At 39.2% G+C, this 21066-nt stretch overlaps 1 protein-coding gene across 10 annotated transcripts in view; it reads left to right on the top strand.

Moving 5' to 3' along the window:
* The window catches only part of diaph2 (diaphanous-related formin 2), a 314194-nt gene that overhangs the window by 228938 nt on the left and 64190 nt on the right, over positions 1–21066 (top strand). For 9 of the 10 annotated variants that reach the window (XM_061273960.1, XM_061274039.1, XM_061274125.1 and 6 more), the window contains 2 exons: positions 7779–7943; positions 15767–15902. In XM_061273960.1, the coding sequence (XP_061129944.1) occupies positions 7779–7943; positions 15767–15902 (301 nt within the window). Of the gene's footprint in view, positions 1–7778; positions 7944–10926; positions 11022–15766; positions 15903–21066 lie in introns of those variants that run through there. The other variant, XR_009713933.1, reaches the window with a different exon arrangement.

Genomic DNA, 21066 nt, shown 5'->3' with positions numbered 1-21066 from the left:
TCACTTTTATCCCAGACTGCTGATTTTGTGACATCTGCTGGGACACACCACTAAACAAAAACAAAAAAAAAAAAAAAAAAAGAGAAGGGCAAGGCAAATCCCAGGGTGATCACTTTATCTCACTCCTGATTGCCAGATAATTATCAGTTAATTATTTAGGGCTTTAAATTAATTGGCTAAAAATAGCCTCCGTGCCTGCGTGTTGCCAACGGAGACGGCTCCAATATTCCTTTCCCCACTCGTCTCCGCCTCTTGTGCTTAATCTTTGTCAGGCGCCAACATCAATGTAATCTAATAAAGGAGAGGAGGTTATCCCCTCTGTACATTAAGTCTAATTACTTAGCCATCATCACTTATTGTTTGAATTTCCCCATGACGTGAATCCTCTCTTTCTGCCAATTATGAGCGCAAAGTGCATGTCCAGTCCATCGTTCACTGAGCTCCACGGATATAAAAGAACATCAGCTTTTAACTGAGTCTGCACTTTTTTTATTTACACTTAATAGGCCAAAGTCTGTTTAGAAATGCCCACCAGCTCATTTCACAGGCTACTGTGTCTATTGATAATTTTATCAATGTTGTGTTACAACACTTAAAAAGTGTGTTGCATCTCATCTTAACTTCTCCGTTTACTCTTAGGACACTTCATTAAGCTGGAACAAAAAATGTCCTGCAAGTAGTCTTATAATGGGATCCATTAGCTTCAGGAATCGAAACGTATCATCTACTTGTTTTTTTTTTTTTACTCCGCCCATGCACACGCATGCACACCCACTCACCCGCACACACAAGAGCAAGGGACAAATAGGCTAACCTGCCCAATGAGTTTATGCTGCAGTAATTATAAGACTATTGAATGGCGCCACACTGCTGGGCCACCGGTCCTACTCCGGAATGTGATCAATAGACTTCCTATATGCTCTATGTCCGCCTCACTTTAGTTTGCCATCTTTCTTTTATCACCACTTCCGCGGCTCTGTGAAGAGAAAACATTCGCCAGCATTGATTATGAAGGAAATTGGATCACAATGTATTGCTCTATGGACTTTAAACCCAGTGAAAAGCACTCAATAAAAGACTTGGAAACGGAAATGATCAACCCTAGATATTTGATTTGGCACACTAAATATGTTCCGTTGTGCTGTTGTTATCACAAGTATCCGTTTGACAACCCAAAAAAACCACCTTGCATAAATGCTGGACAAGAAGATTTTATAAAATACTTTATATTCAAATGTTTTGTCCAGATTGTTGTGTTGTTTTTGATTTTGTTCTTATTACAGGATCTATTTTGAAGTCATTAAAATGCGGACCATATGTAATTTTTGTAGTTGTGGTAGTATTAGTTGTAGCATTAGTAATAGTAGTTGTTTTGGTGATATTCTGATCATCAATATTGTTACTTACTGTAACAGTGATAGTGTTATTTATTGTCATTGCATAGTTTCTGATTATTATTATTCATTTCAAAAGCCCATTGTTCATAACCTATTATTATTATTCATCTTTTATTGATAGATCATGGACACAAAAATGCAGGAAAGTAGAAGCAAAAGAAAGAAAAAGTGATGTTAGATAAAAATGATATTATAGACCAATAAGGTAGGTGATCTGATATTGCTATGGCAACAACCGAGCCCCCATGATTCTTATTACAAAGTGTTGTACCATCCAATATATTTGTTATTATGTGCTTGTTATTTTAAGGTCAGCCAACTACATTTTGTCGATTTAAGTTAATTGTAATGATCACATGAAATATCTACATATGCTTTCATTTCGAAGAAGAGGTGTCTTTAGTATAGTGTGATAGGACGAATCAATAACATTGTGTCTTTTGTGAATAGCACGTACATCCCTCTACCCTTTAAGTGGTGTGATGTTATTTACGAGATTAGCCGGCATACATATTAAATGACACGGATGGCACGCGAGTGCTTGTCACTTTGAAGGGTTCACGCCTGACGTGTATGGTGGGGGATTGATGTTTACTGATTAAGTCAGCGGCAGCGAGAGACTTGACCTTTTTAAGATTTTACAAGTCTAAGTGTTGTATTGGCACCGTCATGTATGTGCTGGTTTGTGGAAATGACGCGGGAAGGCACGGGCCAGGGGCGCCAATGCATGAGATGAACTAAAACAAGCATGAAATCTTATCATTTTATAGTGAACGTGTGTGGGCGTGTGTCAAGTGTATAGTGAACGCTCACATTTTCTCCATACTAAATTCACTACTCAACAGGTCAGTCCAGAGGTTCTAATCCCCTCATGTCTAATTGATATGCTCTCTCTTTTCTTATCACGTCGTCATTATTGAATTGTTCCAACGACGGCTGGGTGGTGTAGTGAGGAGTTTTGAATGTTAAAGCAAAAGCGACCCTCCTCTCAATAGGATAAAGACGTGTCACAACCACATCAGTGACACTCTGATGAAGGCAGAAGAAACCGCCGAAACATGTCAGGTAATGCACCTAAAATAATTTGTTTGATATAAAAGAACCAGTGAAGTGATTAAAAAGAAAAAACAAGATGAACTTAGTACAACTAGGAATAAATATTTCAGGCAGCGGAATACATTGGCAAGCATGCGGTGAAATTGGCTCCATGTATTGTGGTTAGAGAAAGAAAGAAACAATAATAGTAAAAGTATAGCCCTTTATTGGCTTTTTTTGGACGTCTTTGGGAAAAAGTGCCTCGATAAGTCAATTAAGTATGAATGTGTTTGAGATGTACTTGTCTATCAGTGTGTAACTTAACCATCAATATGTGAAATGACAGTTAAGCCCAAGCGTATTCTTGCCCTCCACAAATGTTGAGTCTTAGCTTTAACTATTTTCTTTTTCTTTTTTTTTTACTTTGACGCAAATCAAATTAAGACGCGTTTTCATTGTCATTCCTTCATTTATTCATCGATGCGTTCACTGTAAATGTACACTACTTGATTAGAACGCTCTACAGATTGTGGTAAATGTTACTGTGATATATTTTGAATTTTAGAAAGTTTTACTTTGTGGTTGTCACGTGTGGAATGGAGCTCTGGAATGGAGAAATGTTGACTATTAGATATAACAATAATTGACTTGTGCCTTTTTCCGTCAAGAAAATATCCAGTCAAAAAGTGTCAATCAAGTTTTGCCAAGGGTAGAAATATAATTACGGAGAGGAAACAGTATGATTGAGCATTTGAGGGACCGAAGCATGAAGCACACTAATTGTCTTCATTAATTACAACTCATGAAGAGGGTGGCTTGAACTAATCACCATCGCCCTGCTGGCACTCTCTGTAATCCAACACTGTGTGTATCGTGTACAGATGGGTGGTCGAACTGGAGCTTCTTGCTGGTTGATTGTCGTCCAAGTTGTTGTGATGACTTTGGACAAACTCCAGCAATTCACATTCTATTGTCTCACTGAGGCATTCAAGCTTTAAACAGATTATCTCCGGTCTATGAGCCTGATTTGAATTATTGTATCAGCAACGTAAACTCATACAGTATTTAGACTAGGATACAAAGAATAAAAAAATATATAGAACATCTTTCCAGGCCTTTAAGATCAAAATTAGTAATTGTAAATAGTGACATTCTAACGAATGTTTTTTTTTTTTTAATTCAAGTGCAATTCAATGTTGTAAATACATAGTTTTTTTTAATTATGTGAAGCACATTGAGCTACCCAAAAACATCTTGTTACATTACATAAAACCAGATACAAAATCAGACAGGCAGTGTGTTCCTATGAGAGTTTTAATATGACTTCCTATGAGTTACATGTATTATTACTTGGAAATGATTTTAAGTCATTTGTTGTAACAAGACTCCATTATAATAAGGTTGTGTCTGTTTATATTATGACATATTTATATCGATAAACAGCTAAAGTGTCTGTTTATATTATGACATATTTATATCGATAAACAGCTAAAACTTACTCTACTTTACGTATTATAAATATGGATTAAATAAGACTTAACCAAGCACACACAGCAGTAGTCCACAAATAGTCACGTGAGTACAGCGTGCATAGCATTACATACAAAAACCTACACAAAAATTATGCACTGGGATAAAAAAAATATGTGTGTGGATATTCACTGTCACACTCACACGTAGTTACTTGCATACAAAAACTAGGTTATGTAGCCTTAAAACATGAAATCTACTGCATGTGGCATTGGGGACACCACCATCCTCTTTTCATTCACTTTGGCACCAGGTCACATCCTAAATTCCGGAATGTGGCCGTTTGCCTAATTCCCCGTGACAGTTCCAGTGTCGACGCTGTGCTCCCGATGCTGGACGCTGTCAGCCTCTTTCCTGCCTGCCCTACAGACCTCGCTCTCCTTACTATATGACCACATACACGAGCACATGGCAAAACACATCTGCATCAAGTGAGGCATTAATGAAACGGTTCCCTTTGTCTTCCTTATCTTGAATTGCCATCTGTGCTTGAGTCACCTGGAATTTCTCACCCTTTCGTAAATCTCTCTGCATTCATTCATCCATTTCATGTGCACCTGTGTGGCTCGGCTGTGCTCCGTCAATGGGCACCCTCGGTGTAATTTGGCCCGCAGTCGCTGTTTGGCAGTCGCCGTAAGGCTAAAGAGAGCAGCCATGCTCTAAGCAGGCTTAGTGCACGACGATCGATGGAGAGCCCAGCCAGCACACAGGAAAAGCATTAAATAAACATTACGGGAACTGGGTTGAAGGAGATTTCTTTAGGAGACTTTTGGCTCCATGGTTTGTGTTTTTACACAGCACTTTTGAACACTCCCTAATGCATGTTGGTGACACATCCTGATTGGTGGTTTGGTTCCTCAAAGATTGCAAAACTGAAAAAGTGAATCAGACTTGGATGTATTTTTGAAGTCGTGAACGGCCTTAATCACTGCTTACTGATGTTGAGGGTAACCTTTGTGTCATGTCAACATTTCAGTTATTATTATTATTATTATTATTATTATTATTATTATTATTATTATTATTATTATTATTATTATTATTATTATTATTATTATTATTATTATTATTATTATTATTATTATTATTGGTGAGGCTTGTTGGATAGCAGATCAGGGATATACATGATATGACTCATACAGATTTAATGTCCATAGTACATTTATACAGTTACATAAGAAACGAAGGCTCAGTCATCGGCTACTCGTGTGTGTGTGTGTGCATTTGTGTGTCGTGTGTGTGTCAGGCCTCATCACTAAGACATATCTTTGGTGTGGAAATACAAGAAGCCTAGGCAACCTCAGTCCAGCAGGAGCCCCACGGGACGAATACCAATGTGAACGTTCGCAAGCATGTGTGTGTCTATAGCATGAGGTAAAATGTGTAGTCAACATTCCGAGAAGAAGAAACATAAAGAGCCAGAGGCCACAAACAGCAAAAACGAACCCATGCTTCAAGAATGTTACTCTGTTTGTGACCTGAACGCATAGTTGAAGTCGATGGCACTCAAAAATATATATAAAAAGAATATACTTAGATCATGTATTAAAACGTGCTTTGTTTTGGCAATTTATGTATTACTGTTTTTGTTATTTTTGGTGATGTTGTAAATTGTACTGTGTCTGCATGTTTAATGTTTAATACGACATTAGATGGGCCAAAAGAGTGCCTCCTACTTAATTGTTGAGAGACATGGAATTTGTTTGTGCTGGGATATCCCACGACTCCCTAATTGTGTGTTTTGGTACTTGTACGTTGGAGTGCATGAGGAAATCCAGAAGTTATCTGACAGGGTACATTGTGTACATTTTACGACCATCTTTTCTTCTCCCTTCTTCTTGAGAGTTTTCAAGTGAAGATTAAGCGAGGTGCACATTGAAATAAATAAATCTAGCTATTTCCTTGTGAGCTGTTCCATAAAACCATATATATTCCATGCAATATGAGTGAGGGTTCCATAGTGTAGTGGTTAGTACGCTGAACTCTCAGCCCAACAACCTGGGTTCAAATTCCTGTGAGACCTAAAATATTTTATCAGAGAAAGATTTGCAACACAGTTGCTCGTGTGCTGCCCCATCTAACGATCATACGTACGTATATATATACATATAGCCACGTTGCACGTTTTGCTACTTTGGGCCTGATAAAAGCTCTGTCAGAGTCACACCGTCACCGAGTGCAAACTGAACCCAAGCTCCATTGAAGACAGGCAAGAACACCACTACACCTATAGTGGACATGCAGTGCTTAAGATAACAGTAGTCGAGTGTAGCCCAATTGTATCGAGCTGCAATAGCACTTCACAAGTTGCCATGCAATACAGATGTGAAACAGTTCTTCTCAGAAACAGTTAGTTGGTGTCGGGATTCACAGGTGGTCAAAATGTACTTACACTAATCGAGTGAGGGATGGCAAGCAAAGTGGCTTCACAGTTCTGAGGTTCTGTCTTGGAATCTCTGTCCTTGGCCTCCCAGTGCTTACACGGATTCTCTTAGTTTATTCTAGCTTCTTCCCACATTCCAAAAGCATGGGTCATCTGGGATAGACTCTAGCTCGTGTCTGACCTCAATGATGCTACACATAAAAGAGACAGATGGATGTTTTGATAAGAAAATGTGCAATGTGTAAGGAATGTAAGGAATTAAAATGTAATGCCTGACATGTTTAACTTTAATCACTCACTGTAGATAGACATGGCTACAAATGTAGGAAATAAACTATTTTTGTGTGCATACAGCGAATGATTATACATTTGTTTTGATACTTGCATCAAATCTACAGTCGTAGCCGATAATTGTGATGATCTTTGAGCCTTTCCTGTATGGTTTGTGGCCGTTCCTTTTGAGTCTTCCGAGGGTCCAAGCGCTAGTCGCGCAGAGGTCAGGTGGCTGCTGCGATAATGCTTAACTGATGTTGGCTGTCAATAGCCATTCACCAGGAGAAAAGTGGTGAGCCTGTTCAGTAAATTACACAGTACGGCGTGAGAGGCCAGGTTCAAAACAACCTGACCCTGCTGTTGTTGGGAGAAACAATAGAACAATGACTCCAATCAGCTCCTGCCGCAGCCGTGTGTGTCGAGCCGCTGACTACAAAACACCTTTTTCCATTGGTGCAACGCTGCGGCTCTTAGCTCGCCATGCCATTGACTCTAGATGTAATAGAGGGGTTATTGTTATGACATGTTTGAGTGTCTGTGACTGACTCTTTTGATTTATATGCGCCAGTTCCTGTTGACCTTGAAGCATGTACCACCCCCAATTGATGGTAGCTATCACATACAGTGATATCGTATAGTACCCTTATGCTCAAATACCTGACAATTTGGTATGCAAGAAGTATTTTTGTGGAAAACATGCCAATCTGTCAACTTAATATGAGGGAGAATCATCACATCCAATTTCCCCCTTTGTGGCTCCAGCAATGTCCCATTGATTTTGTCCTGGATTGCATGTTTCAATGTCTCGATCAGTCGGAAATGATTGCAACTATTCAAATTTCTGAGAAGTGTTGCTTCTCTTAGTTTTGAGTGATTGTCTCAACTGCAACTTTAACTTATGCTACATAACTATTCGCAGACTGGTTAGCTGTCATGTTGTGCTGTGATACAAAGCATTTTATGAATGTATTGTAATTTTAGGATATCCATTGATATTGTAGTTGTTTTTTTTACTTGTATTTGTGATTGACTTGTTTTTACTTTATAGGTAAAAATTTCAACTAGGGTACATTTTATTCCTAAGATTGTTGACCAGATCCAATGTGTTGAAACAATAAGTCAACATGGTTCCCTTTTTTCCTTAATTGTGTCCCCCTCACGGCTTCTGCAAGCTTTCACGGGAGCAGTACGAGAAGTTGTCAATTATGCACAAGAACATGCAGAAGCTTTACGAGAACATAGGTAGCTACTTCACCTTCGACCCGCAAGTCATCAGTGTGGAGGACTTCTTCGGGGAGCTGTCCAACTTCCGCATCCTCTTTTTGGTGAGTAAACAATCTATCAGAAGGTTTGTTTTGTATGACACTGTATTTTTTCTTTGTATATTGCATATGTGTTTATATATAGTATATATCCATACTGCAGTTTAATGAAAACAGGTGTTTATTTGAAAACATTATTTGAAAGACGGTATTATTCAATCAAAAAAGTTACTAGTATAAGCTGCATGTGTATGAACTAAATGGCTTCTTTGACATTTTATTTGGAGGTTGTGCAAAATGTCTTATTTACTATTTTCTGGCCACATGAATACATGTACAAACTCACACATTCCAATCGACACTACAAAACTTTAAAACTAAATGTTGCCATAAATTCAAAGAAGTTATGTTAGTGAAAAGTGAAACAAAATGGTGGTAATGTGTGCACACATTAAACACTATGTTGCTAAAAACAGAAGGACTACTTAAAGAGTCTCTGAGATGAATAGAAGCTTTTGATTGCATGCTTTATGTTATTTAAAGATGCCACATTTAAGAATAATGTTGTCACACAAAAACAAATACCGTTTTGATGCTTTTATTTACATGAGGCAAGGGGACTCAAATAAATAATAAGCAGTGAAGCCGCAAAATAAATATTTTACTTGGCTTGTTTTTCAGTTACTTAAGTAGTACATTACTGCAGAACAACAGCAAAAAAGCAATAATTATTCCCTCGGTTGATGAAAAGATTAAGCATATGTTTGATTTCAATGGCATTGGCAGCCTCCCAGAATTGTCAGAAAGGAAGCAAGTCATTATTCCATGCAGTCTTCACTCCCCATTAGGAACGCCAAGGTCGTCGTGTCTGAATCCGTCTCCTCGCTTCACTCTGATCCTCATCTGAGACCAACTTTTCACCCCCTCTCCAATGCCCCTCCCCACCATCAAAGTGTAACTGCACACAACACTCTGCTCCCTGAAGGTTTCCCATGTTGCACATCTCTAAAAGAGGCATCCACCCAAGAAAATAAATTATTCTCTCAAGCAAATAGCTGCAGATGAATATTTTATTACTGATTTAAACTTCCCTGCTATGAAGAAGGCGGAAGGAGACGTGAGCGGGCCACGGGGTTACAGTGTTTTGACTAAATTGTCTGGAAATAGGGGAAGAGCGTTGCTCATAAGGTAATGGGGAATAATAACAGTGATAATAATAATCAGCTTTTCCATTATAGATGGCAAGGCATTGCTATGGAAGCCACTGAAAGCTCCAGAAAACCGAACTCAGCTTAAATACGTCTTGGTGAATACAATAGTTTCTGTTTTGGAAGATATCTGATATCAAAATCATCTCTTACCATCATCAAGCCAATTAAGTCCTGATTGACACACTTATGACAAAGTCACTCAATTTACCAAGCTACATACTGAATTTAAATAAATTCATCTCCAGCAATGGTGAGAATAAAATGAATGCTAAATTTGAACTGCTAGCACAAACCTCAGCCAATTCAATTCGGACAGTCGCCCAAACTTGCTCATGATGGACATGAGTCATTGCAGCGTTGGCACTGCAGTCACAAAAGCGAATGTGCCCGGTAATATAATCCATTAAATTCATTTTCCTTCTGTTTCATGCTCCTTACATCCCTCGCTGGGCAGCCAAGGAAATATTTGATTTCAGCGCGCACACACAGTTACGCACACACAAACACACACGCGTCTGAATTAGTTCATTTAATGCGGCCATATTCAGGAGGCAAGCGAAATGCAGTAGCGGGGTCTGAATCTGTAATCCTGACCAGGAGCATTGGGGATGAGGATTTCTTTCATTAATGAGTTATCAAAGCACAGCAGATGGGCTGGGATGAGCGAACAGTTTTTCTTGTTAATTGAGTGACTTTCTAATAAGTCCAAAAGAACCAGAGTGGGTTTTGCAAAGTAGCACGTTACAGCATCTCGTAGCAGATTAGAATGATGATTTCTGTTTCATGTATCCACTTCATGCCCCATTCTGTGCTGAGCCGCACAATCCAAAGCTGTCCAATTCCTTCACACACACACACACGCACGCGCGCGTGCGCACACACACACACACACACACACACACACACATTCAGTGACGCCCCCTGACCACGGTTGTCGTAATGCTGGGAAGTGATGCGACCTTGTAATTTACTAGTCGTACTAAAACGTACTGAAACATTATGGCAGAGCGCTGTGTACAACCAGTATGGATCAACAAATTCATCAATTGATCCATATATAAGGCACTCTGCATTATACGGCACACTGTGATTTTTTGAGTAAGTTTTACGTTTTTAAGTGCGCCTAATAATGTGAAAAATATGGTATTGAAGGAATTGACTTGAACAAAGGCTCCTGTTGGTAGTTTGGCCAACCACAGCGCTCAGGTTGAAAAAGAAGCAACTCTTCGTCTGGCCGTCAAAAAGGCCACAAGTACATGTGTTGTTGACAAGTCTAAGCGGCATTTAGGTGCTACTTTTACTTACTTCTGAGTCTACATTTGCAAACTGTGTGATCAATTGGGATTGCAACCCCCCTGCACCTCATTCCACTTCTTTCCACCAGAGGGGACCCGGGGGTACGGAGCTTGTCATAAACACGGCCTCTGGGAAATTTGTGGCCACAAATCACTTTGGCAGCTTTGGGAGGTTATCGCAAGGGACAAAGTTTTTGCCTTTATACTTTAACTACACGTCTGACCTCTTCTTCAATCCCTCATACTTACCTCCATCAAGTTGTGCTTTATTTGTTTTTGCAACCGCAGGTGAGTGTGTTTTTAGCAGGATTATGCAAACCCGACAGACCAGATTTTTTTTTTTTAATCATGTTTTGGGGTAGCTGTATTTAACCTCGTGACACCCCCACCCAAAAATGCTTTAGTCGTACTTTTGCAACAGCAGAGGTGCAATTGAGGTCCCGTCTTTCAGCAGAATTACAGAAACAAGCCATAGAACTACACTTGTAAACATATTTAAGGATTTCAGATAGTCGTAATCCAAATGTTCTCATCCAACAGAATAGGTGACTGAAGTCTACAACACTGTGACTCAAACACCTCTCTGCATCTGTCTGTACATTGGGGTCTAAGGATCCACCAAAAAATAGGATTTGGTAGGTACCTCGGTTTTCAGGTCACAGTTAAATTTAAACTGTCAATAAGCAAAGTGTAAAACTCCTTATCTATTAGTTGGGTACTTTACCTTATCTTGCTGTGTAAATATTCCATGTTGCAACATAAAAACCAAAACATTATTGACTGGTTGACATTTTGTTTTCTTTATTAATTTTGGAGCTTATATACAGTTGTGCACTATAGTCTGGAAATTGCAGTAATTAGGCACTGATAATGCACAATTAAATAAGTGCCATGATGTTTTGTGGTTTTATGCCTGCACAAAGTGGGTCAACAGTGTGCATAAATCTTTTGCGAAAGAAGTCTTAGGTACAATACCACCAACCCAAACTTACAGCATTAGAGCGTAAGTCATTAGCTTTGAGTCATTTTTTAGAGTTGAAAACGACACTTTAAGTCAAGAATCTGCCAAAACAAGACAAGAGCAGATGTGCATATGTCAGACAATTTGAATAGAGATTCATATAATAGATTTGTAGTTAGCAGCAGCAAGCTGACTACCTGAGTGTAAACGTGTGTAAGATTTTAGGATCCTCTAATCCTTAAAATAGATCCGTCAAAGATGCACAAAAACAGTCACATTTGCACTCTGTCAAAAAAATCACCTTGAAGTGCAGAACTTTTCTGTAGCATTACTTTATCTATATTGATAAAATGTATAGTCACTTAGATTCATAACCGGCATGGTAAACATGTCCTGTTCTGGACTGTGACTCCTGCCAGGGAATGAAGTCAAGCCAGACTTATCCAGGCGCCATATAAATGTGACTAGTGATTTAACGAACCCAGTTTATTGTTAATTGTTTAATTAATTGCGTAGAATATCATGTCGCTTCAGATGACTGCAACTATCTTGATCATCTCCACCCAGGGACCAATGACTGAGTTATTTTGCACATTCACCTGCCATCAATATGCCAACATTTTTTTTTTTTTTACTTTCATCATCTCAACATATGCCTCAAGAGACAAAACACAAGCTTATACATGTTCTGGATTTTTAAATCAATGCACTGAAAGTCGAATGTGTGACATTACTACATTTCAATAGGATGTAGCCAAATATAGCCACTCGTCTAATTGCATATGGTGCCCTTAACATAAAGTAAGAACCATCAAAGGCACCAACATAGAAAAAAAAATACCAGTCTGAACAGTAAGTCTCGCTATGGTAATTGCGGGTTCCATTTGATGAGAGTAATGTCGCTATGTTGCATAATCGTGTATACAGTCACAATTGGTTGTTTGCTTTAGATTACTTTTGCTGGCAGTATTTATTCATTTTTACTCTGTGATCTACATGATTTATAAATTGTATAATTGTAATAATTTGTACAATGTGGTGATGCACACGCAACACAGTGCTTTATAGATGAGCAGATAATCGAGGGGGACGGGGGCTTTAACTGGCACTGCTGACCATGATTGCACATAAACTAGCTGGTTCCGAGCTGCTTATACACATTGCCCAGTATGCTATTCACTAAATAGACTGATTGCGTCATGACTACCGTATTTCCACCAGCTCAGTGGCCTAGTGGTAGAGTGTCCACCCTGAGACTGGAAGGTTGTGGGTTCAAACCCCGGCCGGGTCATACCAAAGACTATAAAAATGGGACCCATTGCCTCCCTGCTTGGCACTCAGCATTAAGGGTTGGAATTGGGCGGTTAGATCACCAAATGATTCACGAGCGCAGCACCGCTGCTGCTCACTGCTCCCCTCTCCCCCAGGGGATGGATCAAAATCAAATGGGGATGGGTTAAATGCAGAGGACAAATCTCACCACACCCAAATGTGTGTGTGTGATGATCATTGGGACTTCAACTATAACTTTAACCTAAACACTGGTGTCAATCTAATAGATGCTGTGCCCACCCAATGTGTCTTCCATAAATGACTCCCTCGAATATACACCCTCTTTTTCCCATTTGGAAAAAAAACAGGATAATAACTGCAGTTACTAAATTTCATAGACACTTCACTCGACTCATTATTAAAAAGTCAATTGCTGAGTCCATGTGAACTCTGTTGTTAACCAAAACAGCAACACTTACTAATGCATGTAGATTGCCTCTCAGATGTTCTTTCGGCATATTGAACCCAAGTTGAGATGATCTTATGAAGTCATCTTTAAGGGCAATTAGAGTTACTGTAGAGATAGTCACTCAGCAATGTTTTGTGTCCATGCAGCATTTTTTACAATCAACAACCTGAACCACCTGCAGTTGAATAAATAACCACCCACAGCCATTAATGCTGAAAATAAGGTGAACAGTTTTTTCATTCCTGATACATGTGGCAATAAAATGCATGTTTATTTACTTAGGGACTGTATATCACAGTTGTCAACCGAAACCACACTCAGTTGATTGTGTTTGTGCGTGCGTGTGTTTGTGCATGTGTGTGTTTGTGTATGTGTGTGTACATGTGTGCATTGTGTTTGTCATTGCCCTTGTCACCAACAAGGAGATTGACTATTGACTAGCATGAGTGGTTCTCATTCCACGCCTTTTCACCACAATCCCCGTAATCTTCGGGTTTTAGATGCAAACACACACACATACATCAGGACCATGCAAGGCGTCAGATGCAGACCAGTGGCATCACATGTAATATCAGTACAAGGATTTCCGCAATGGTCCGGGATAGTTTTGTAATAAAGACAACAAATTAAAATGCAAGAAAGAGATGGGGATTCATTGGGAATGATCTTACAAAACTTTACTATCACTTTCACCACGTCAGCCATTGCTAACTAACTAGCTACATAGTGCTATCAGTACAGATGTCTACCAATGCAAACTACCACCAAAATAATCAAAGTAGTGTTTATAAAAAATTATAAAAAAAAATCATAAAAACTTCTGACAGAGTCGATCACACTTGAGCATACGTAGTTATCTTTGTGAAGGCAGATTTATTGAGATATTTGTATTGAAACTTATTAGTTTGTCCTGGCACATCCAATGATTGAGCTTTCACATAAAATCCACAAACTGTAGCTAGGCTGGGTGCGGTCTCGGTATGCACCAGCTCAGGTCCGTGATGACAAGCAAACACATCTTGTTTGCCTCCAAAGGTCACACAGTTGCATCTTGCTCAGTGTTGGCACAAGAACAAACTGACACATTTGTAAAGGCTGAATTGCTCCTGTTGATTATCTGGCTGCCTCTGACTCCGTCCTGACATTTGGGCCGGTCACGAAGGAGCAGCGGGATGATATCTCCTTCTCACTCCACCGAGACCGCTTGACGCTCTGCAGCGGCTGCTCCACTTTCTTTTCTTTTCACACATTGTGGCACGGTGCACTGCATTATGCCATGTGTGGCCATCATTTTGTACAAAGTTATTATCACACAGCCTCACAATCTCCTGCAATATTTTCTCGTGCAATATGTTTTAAAAGACCAAAAAGATTAATGATGGTCTGGCTCTCCATCATCATAAAATTGTAAAAGATGGCATCATCTTTTACAAAGCATTCAATGCTCCCTCCTACTTGATAGATTTGGTGTCAATTTATGAGGTCAAAGCCATTTTCTGACTTCCTCATATAAATAAAACAAAACTGTTAGAGCCTTGCATGCCATTGCCACTGGATTGCGGATTTTTTTGTACTAACTGGTATTTATTTTTCTTACCATATAGCCATAAATTAGTCATGTCTCAAGCAAGAGTTTCATCAGATCACAGCATTTTCTGTCATGTATTTGTGAGGTTTTGGTATTTTCAGCTGAATCCTAGGTTTAACATATAGCAATAAAAAGTGTGTTTGGTGCAAGCAAAACACTGCTCATAAAAGAAAAAAGCACCATCATACTTGCAGTGAAGCGTGCTTTTGGTAGTATCTTGCTTGGGGTTGTTTTTCTTCAGTTGGACTTGTGGCCTTATACAAGGTGGAGGGAATTATGAACAGATCAAAGTAGCAGTCAGCGTTAGCAGAAAACTTTCAGGTTTCCACAAATCCACAAAAGCAAAAGCATCTGGTCAAACAGAGGCACTTGAAATGGAGGCACGTGTGAGCTGATTCCTATTTAATTAGTTTTAAAGTGATTTGTTATTTCTGAACACAGCCAAATGCCTGTTGGGGTGTGCAGACTTATGCAACCACAATATTTCAGGGATTTGTGTTCATTTTGCCTCTCAAAAAGATTAGAAATAAATTTCAATTGTGTTGTACAAGGTAGTGTGAATGATTAAAAAACGTTTGGAAACAGTTCATGTCAGCTTTGTTACATCACAAAAATCTGACATAGAACATAGGTGTTTAATTTTTTTATATACTGTATACTATTATTTCCTGATTTATCACCAACATATTTTCATAGCAAATTCCGTTGAAATTTGAATTTGACTTGACACGATAAAAAATAAAAAAACTGTGGCTTACTTGAACCTTTGCATGTTTATTAATCAATGTGGTGGCAATAACATGACTTCAGAACAATTTTCCATTCATTACCACCAATATACAAGGTCTTCTTCATTTTGGAAAATATGCCTCGCAGATTATAACCTTGAAGATCCCTCTTCCCATAAGCTCTCATACACTTGAAATGATTTATTGTTTATTTCGATAGTTTATCTTCAACGTTTCTCGGAATACAATTTTTTTAGCTGATGGGAAGTTGCCGCTTCTGAAAATGACACTCAAAGAGCGGTGGCAGAAATCGGAAATAATGTGTGTGTGTCTGTGTGTTTGTGCGTGCGTTGCCTCATCAGGAAGCTGTGAAGGAGAACCACAAGAAGAGGGAGATGGAGGAGAAGATCAAGAGAGCCAGGCTGGCGAAGGAAAAAGCTGAGCGCGAGAAGCAGGAGCGGCAGCAGAAGAAGAAGAAGCTGATTGACATGAACAAAGGTGCGTCACTTCTCCACAAAGATGCCGGCGGAGCACGTTGGGAGTTTGGGACCAGAGCCAACAGGGTGTGGATGGGAGTGTGTGTAGTGTCTTGCTTCGGAAATAATCTCCTCAATCATATTGGGATTACATCTATGATTTCCTAATTGATGGATGGACTTCTGAAGTAATTTTTTAATTCTTTAAAGCTTGGCCAATAGGGCACATCAGACACTACTTCCTGATGTTTTTAGTTTTATTATGTGGTTCATTGAGTCACGCTACGCTATCACGCCACTGTTGTCACCCAGTCAGGATGCAACATAATGCTGAAAGTATTATGATCTAAGATTGCAAAAGTGGGCTATATTTACGCTGACTTATTGCAATAACTCCTTCATGCCCCCTCCCCCCCGGTATCCACCGTTGCACCCCACCCAAAGCAATGCCAGTAAACTGTGTATTGATCAGCATGAGTTGCGCCGACATGAAAAATAAGAGCGCGAGAGCGAGTTGGTTGCGTCGAGCTCTACAAATGACATTGAGAGGGAATTTCAAGCCCAAAGGCCCTCTGTGAGCAGTCACTCTGCTATTTTTTCCTTTTTTAGGGGGGATTTCCACAATTCTTGTTACTAAACGTCAGCTTCTAGGCAATGGCTTTACAGCCATATGTGGAAGTGTGACAAGACAGTCCTCAGTATGCCGCAAATCCTCCAAGATAATTGATGCATGCAGCACTGTTTCTCTTTTTTTCTTCTCCTGAGCAGTGACCTCTTTGAAAGCTTCACTCTTAATAATCCAACACGGATGTGTGTGAAAGAGTCTGTCGAGCGCTCTTTTCTCATTCGGCCTAACCAGATGGAGAAGGGTAGAGAAGCAGCTATAATATTAAATATTTCTCCCAGAGCAGATTTTGATCTGACTTTGTGAATGCCATAATATGACTCACATGAATAAAACATAAGGATGACATGGGCAGCGTTGCCTGCAGGAGATAGTGATGCGAGGATTGTCCTCCATACCGAAAAAAAGCTACCTTGTTGTGGTGTCCTGATGATTGTGACCTTGGCACTCGAGGTGCAGTATAAGCACTTTTAAATTAGAAATGCCAGGCTGTCATTCTTTGTGGAACATTGAATACTTGTTTTTTTGTCCATAATCCACCTGCATATGAAAGCTACCGTATTTTTCGCACCAAAAGGCGCACTGGATTATAAGGCGCACCCTCAATGCTTTTTTTATTTTAGAAATTATTTCATATATAGGGCACACCGGATTAAAAGTCAAAGTCTTTGGCGCATAAAATAGAAGCTATACTGCAACAAACTGAGGTTGACTAGGGTTGCGGTATGCATCCACTAGCCAATAAACTATGAGCCCTCTGTAAACAATTGCGTTTCTCAAACAATCTCCTATAAAATGATCAGAACTGACTAAAGTTCGATCTAACACTGGTACTGCTTACCTATGTTTCCCTTCCATATCAATCCGTAAATTTACTCAAAACATTAACAGAGCAGCCTATTTTGACATGAAATAGCCTTGTGCGTATACCAGCTATTATTATAGCATTAGCCACCCGCAAACTCCCATGAGCCTCAGCTCGCAGAACCCCATGAGCCTCAGCAAAGTGTAAACAATCGCGTTTCTCAAACGATCTCCTATAAAATGATCGGAACTGACTAAAGTTCGATCTAACACATTGGTACTGCTTACCTATGTTTCCCTTCCATATCAATCCGTAAATTTACTCGAAACATTAACGGAGCAGCTTATTTTGAACTGAAATAGCCTCGCGGGTACAACAACTATTCGGTGACGCCCCCTGACTACAGTTACCGTAATGTTGGGAAACAATGCGACCTTGTAATATACTAGTCTTGCTAAAACGTACTGAAACATTTTGGCAGAGCACTGTGTACAACCAGTATGGATCAACAAATTCATCAATTGATCCATATATAAGGCGCTCTGCATTATAAGGCGCACTGTGTTTCTTTGAGTAAAATGTAAGTTTTTAAGTGCGCCTAATAGTGCGGAAAATACGGTAATTAGTAAAAGGACAATCATTGCTCATTAGAAATGCAAAATTTGAAGGTTTATCAGCTGCGAGGCATTTTCCCCTCCCTCAACATTAACTTCTTGTTTGGTTTCTACTCGATTGTGTTTATTTTTAATCAAACAGCATGATGTTGCATCTTGGTGAACATATGAATCTGGACAGTCAGTGTAATCAATAGCCTCATTGCACAGAAATATCTAAATAAATAATCTAAATGTAATAAAAATGGAAGATTTATTTTAGGGTTAGAGTAAATGGATGGATGGATGGATGGATGGGTGGGTGGGTGGGTGGATGGATGGATGGATGGATGGATGGATGGATGGAGGGATGGATGGATGGATGGATGGATGGATGGATGGATGGATGGATGGATGGATGGATGGATGGATGGATGGATGGATGGATGGATGGATGGATGGATGGATGGATGGATGGATGGATGGATGGATGGATGGATGGATGGATGGATGGATGGACGAACGGACTGACGGACGGATTCACTATAATTAAATCCATTTGTATGGCCAGATGGCTATATAATAAGATTTGATACACTTTTCATTGGGTTACTGTGATTAAACGTATTGCTTAAAAACCTTTCAATAGACCATCCAATTGTGTTTAATGACTTTTCAAGAGGTTTTTTTTTTTTAGAAGGGATAGATTTTTTCATTTCACAAATTGCACGCAAATCCTCTTCACTTGCAACTGATTAATGATTTGCATAATTAATGAAGGTTTAGTTCATTTTTTTCCTCAGCAGAAGCTTTCAGTTGGGCAAAGAGGGATGTTTTTCAGAGAACTGATAAAATATGACATTTGCTTATTTCCCAGCTCAAGTAATGAGATAATAAATAGGCATGTTTGCTACGTACATGCTGGTCCTTTTTTTAATTTATTTTTTTAAACAAGAATAACTGATAGACGAGACAAGAGTGCTGCTAAACGTGTTCCCCCTGTAAATGACTACAAGTTATAATGTTGGAAATTGCCTACGAAGCCATTACATAGTCATCCCATTTGTTTTAATTCTTGCTAAGTGGATTTCCACATTCTCTTGAACTGACCAGATGTTCAACATCTACTTGATCACATCCTTTGCATTTAAATATCTGCTGAACAAATCCAGTCAGATTTTTTTTTTTGTGGGGCGGGGTCAAAAAAGGGGCCTTAAAGGTTCTCCTTTTTTTGTGGTTTATTTTGTGCAGCAACATATGAAAGAGTGTCACAAGGAGCATGTGTCAAAAGCCTGAGCAGGGTCAAGCCAGTGGCCCATCTTTTCTTAAGGCCTCCTGTGAGAAGCAGCAGGTCCCTTAGGCCGCATGCTTGGCAAACATTGGCGAGGTCAGAGCCCCCCGTCTGTGGCAAGTGTCTGCACCCGCGTGTCAACTTTGTACCTCAGTCGAAACAACTAAGCTTTGAACAGCGCCGCGGAGCCAGAAACACTTTTGACTTCAATACAGCTTGGCATGAGGCGCAGAAGAATAAACAAACAACCAAAAAGGGGTAGGAAAAAGTTTGGAGAACCATTTTATAGAGAAATCTCCCTCTTTTAATTGGTAAAAATATGCATACAATACAATTGAAATACAATTGAAACAAACATCATTTGAAGGAACTCAATGATGGAAAGTTGAATGATCTAATTTGTACAAAATTTGAGATGAGTATTATATAGTGTGGGACGATATATTATATATTGTGAAGCTTTTTGGTTTGTGTCAATCAGTGTTAATGTAAAAAGGTGTTAAATATTCATTTATACGATACTATATAGGTATCCAATATATAATTGGCTAAGAAAGCACTATTTTAAACATGTGTATTTCAAATCATACGTATTTCGCTATTGAAAAGAATGGACATGCCAATAATCTGTTCCAATTCTACATTGTGCTCCTTCTGTTGTGTTCATTTTGGCAATTAGGGGGCAGTATAGTACAGACCTGACTGACTCAGTAAGATGCATAATATTAACAGCTGTTTTCTAATGGGATAAAGAATATATGCTTGTGATTGTTGCTATAGTTTGTCTACATGTGTTGTTACACCACGAGTGTTCAAATACACGGATCACTCGTAAATCATGACACTACCCCTCTTGATTTTAGAGTGCATCATAAGCACCAAAAGTGATAGTGAGTATTTATGTGATAGTTTTTTTTAAATAACTGAATGTTACGTCAGGCCCCTTCTCAGCTCCTCGTTTGTGTTTGTCACGTTAGCATACCGTATCGTTTAGCCTGTTGTTGCTCGTTCATGTATGTTCTTGGTGTTGGATTTTGTCGAATAAATTGCCCCCCAAAATGCGACTTATACTCCGGAGCAACTTATATATGTTTTTTTTCACATTTTTGGGCATTTTATGACTGGTACGACTTATACTCCGGTGCGACTTATAGTCCGAAAATTACGGTACATTTAATTGGGCATCAATTATACACAGATTTTCAATATTCACGTGTGGACTTACATTTTTGTCCATATTTAAAATGGCATTTTCGTCATACATCTGGTAAGCAAGTGTGTGGTCGTATGTGGTCCCCCAGTAGCGCTGATGAAAAATTGCAGCTTTCTACATCATTTACGTTAACCCTGCCGGTAAGATGGATTTTTGCACCATTTGTGTGCTCAAAGTATTACTGTATGCCCCACCTTTCCCAAAGAGATCACAGTGGATCAACCCCTTATTGATATTGTGGAGAACTACTTTGAGTGATTCACATATCACCATGGCTCTCTCCAGGTTACATTTAAGTTGTCCATCCCTGCTCTTTTTTTTTTTACTTAGTAGTTGCCTATATGCATCAGCTTGACTGTGCACAATGTTACATGGCAGGGCTGTTGAGTTGAAGTGTTAATAAGTAATTGACATGAAAATGTCACACTTTTAATGATTTCATTGTGGGCGTGTGACCTTTTAGATTGTGCATATGTATAAGACGTTACACCGCTCACATATACAGTAGAAACATTGTGGATAGATTTCTTTCCTTAATGATGTTTTCATTTTTATTGCTAACATGCCCAGAAGCATGTTTGAGGGTTGGATTTGAAACCGTGACCTTAAATAGCCTGATGTAAAGAGCCGTTATAAAGAGATACATTGAGGAGACATTT

This window comes from Syngnathus typhle, linkage group LG1, assembly GCF_033458585.1.
Source record: "Syngnathus typhle isolate RoL2023-S1 ecotype Sweden linkage group LG1, RoL_Styp_1.0, whole genome shotgun sequence".
NCBI lineage: Eukaryota > Metazoa > Chordata > Actinopteri > Syngnathiformes > Syngnathidae > Syngnathus > Syngnathus typhle.
This window is presented reverse-complemented; position numbering and strand designations above follow the sequence as displayed.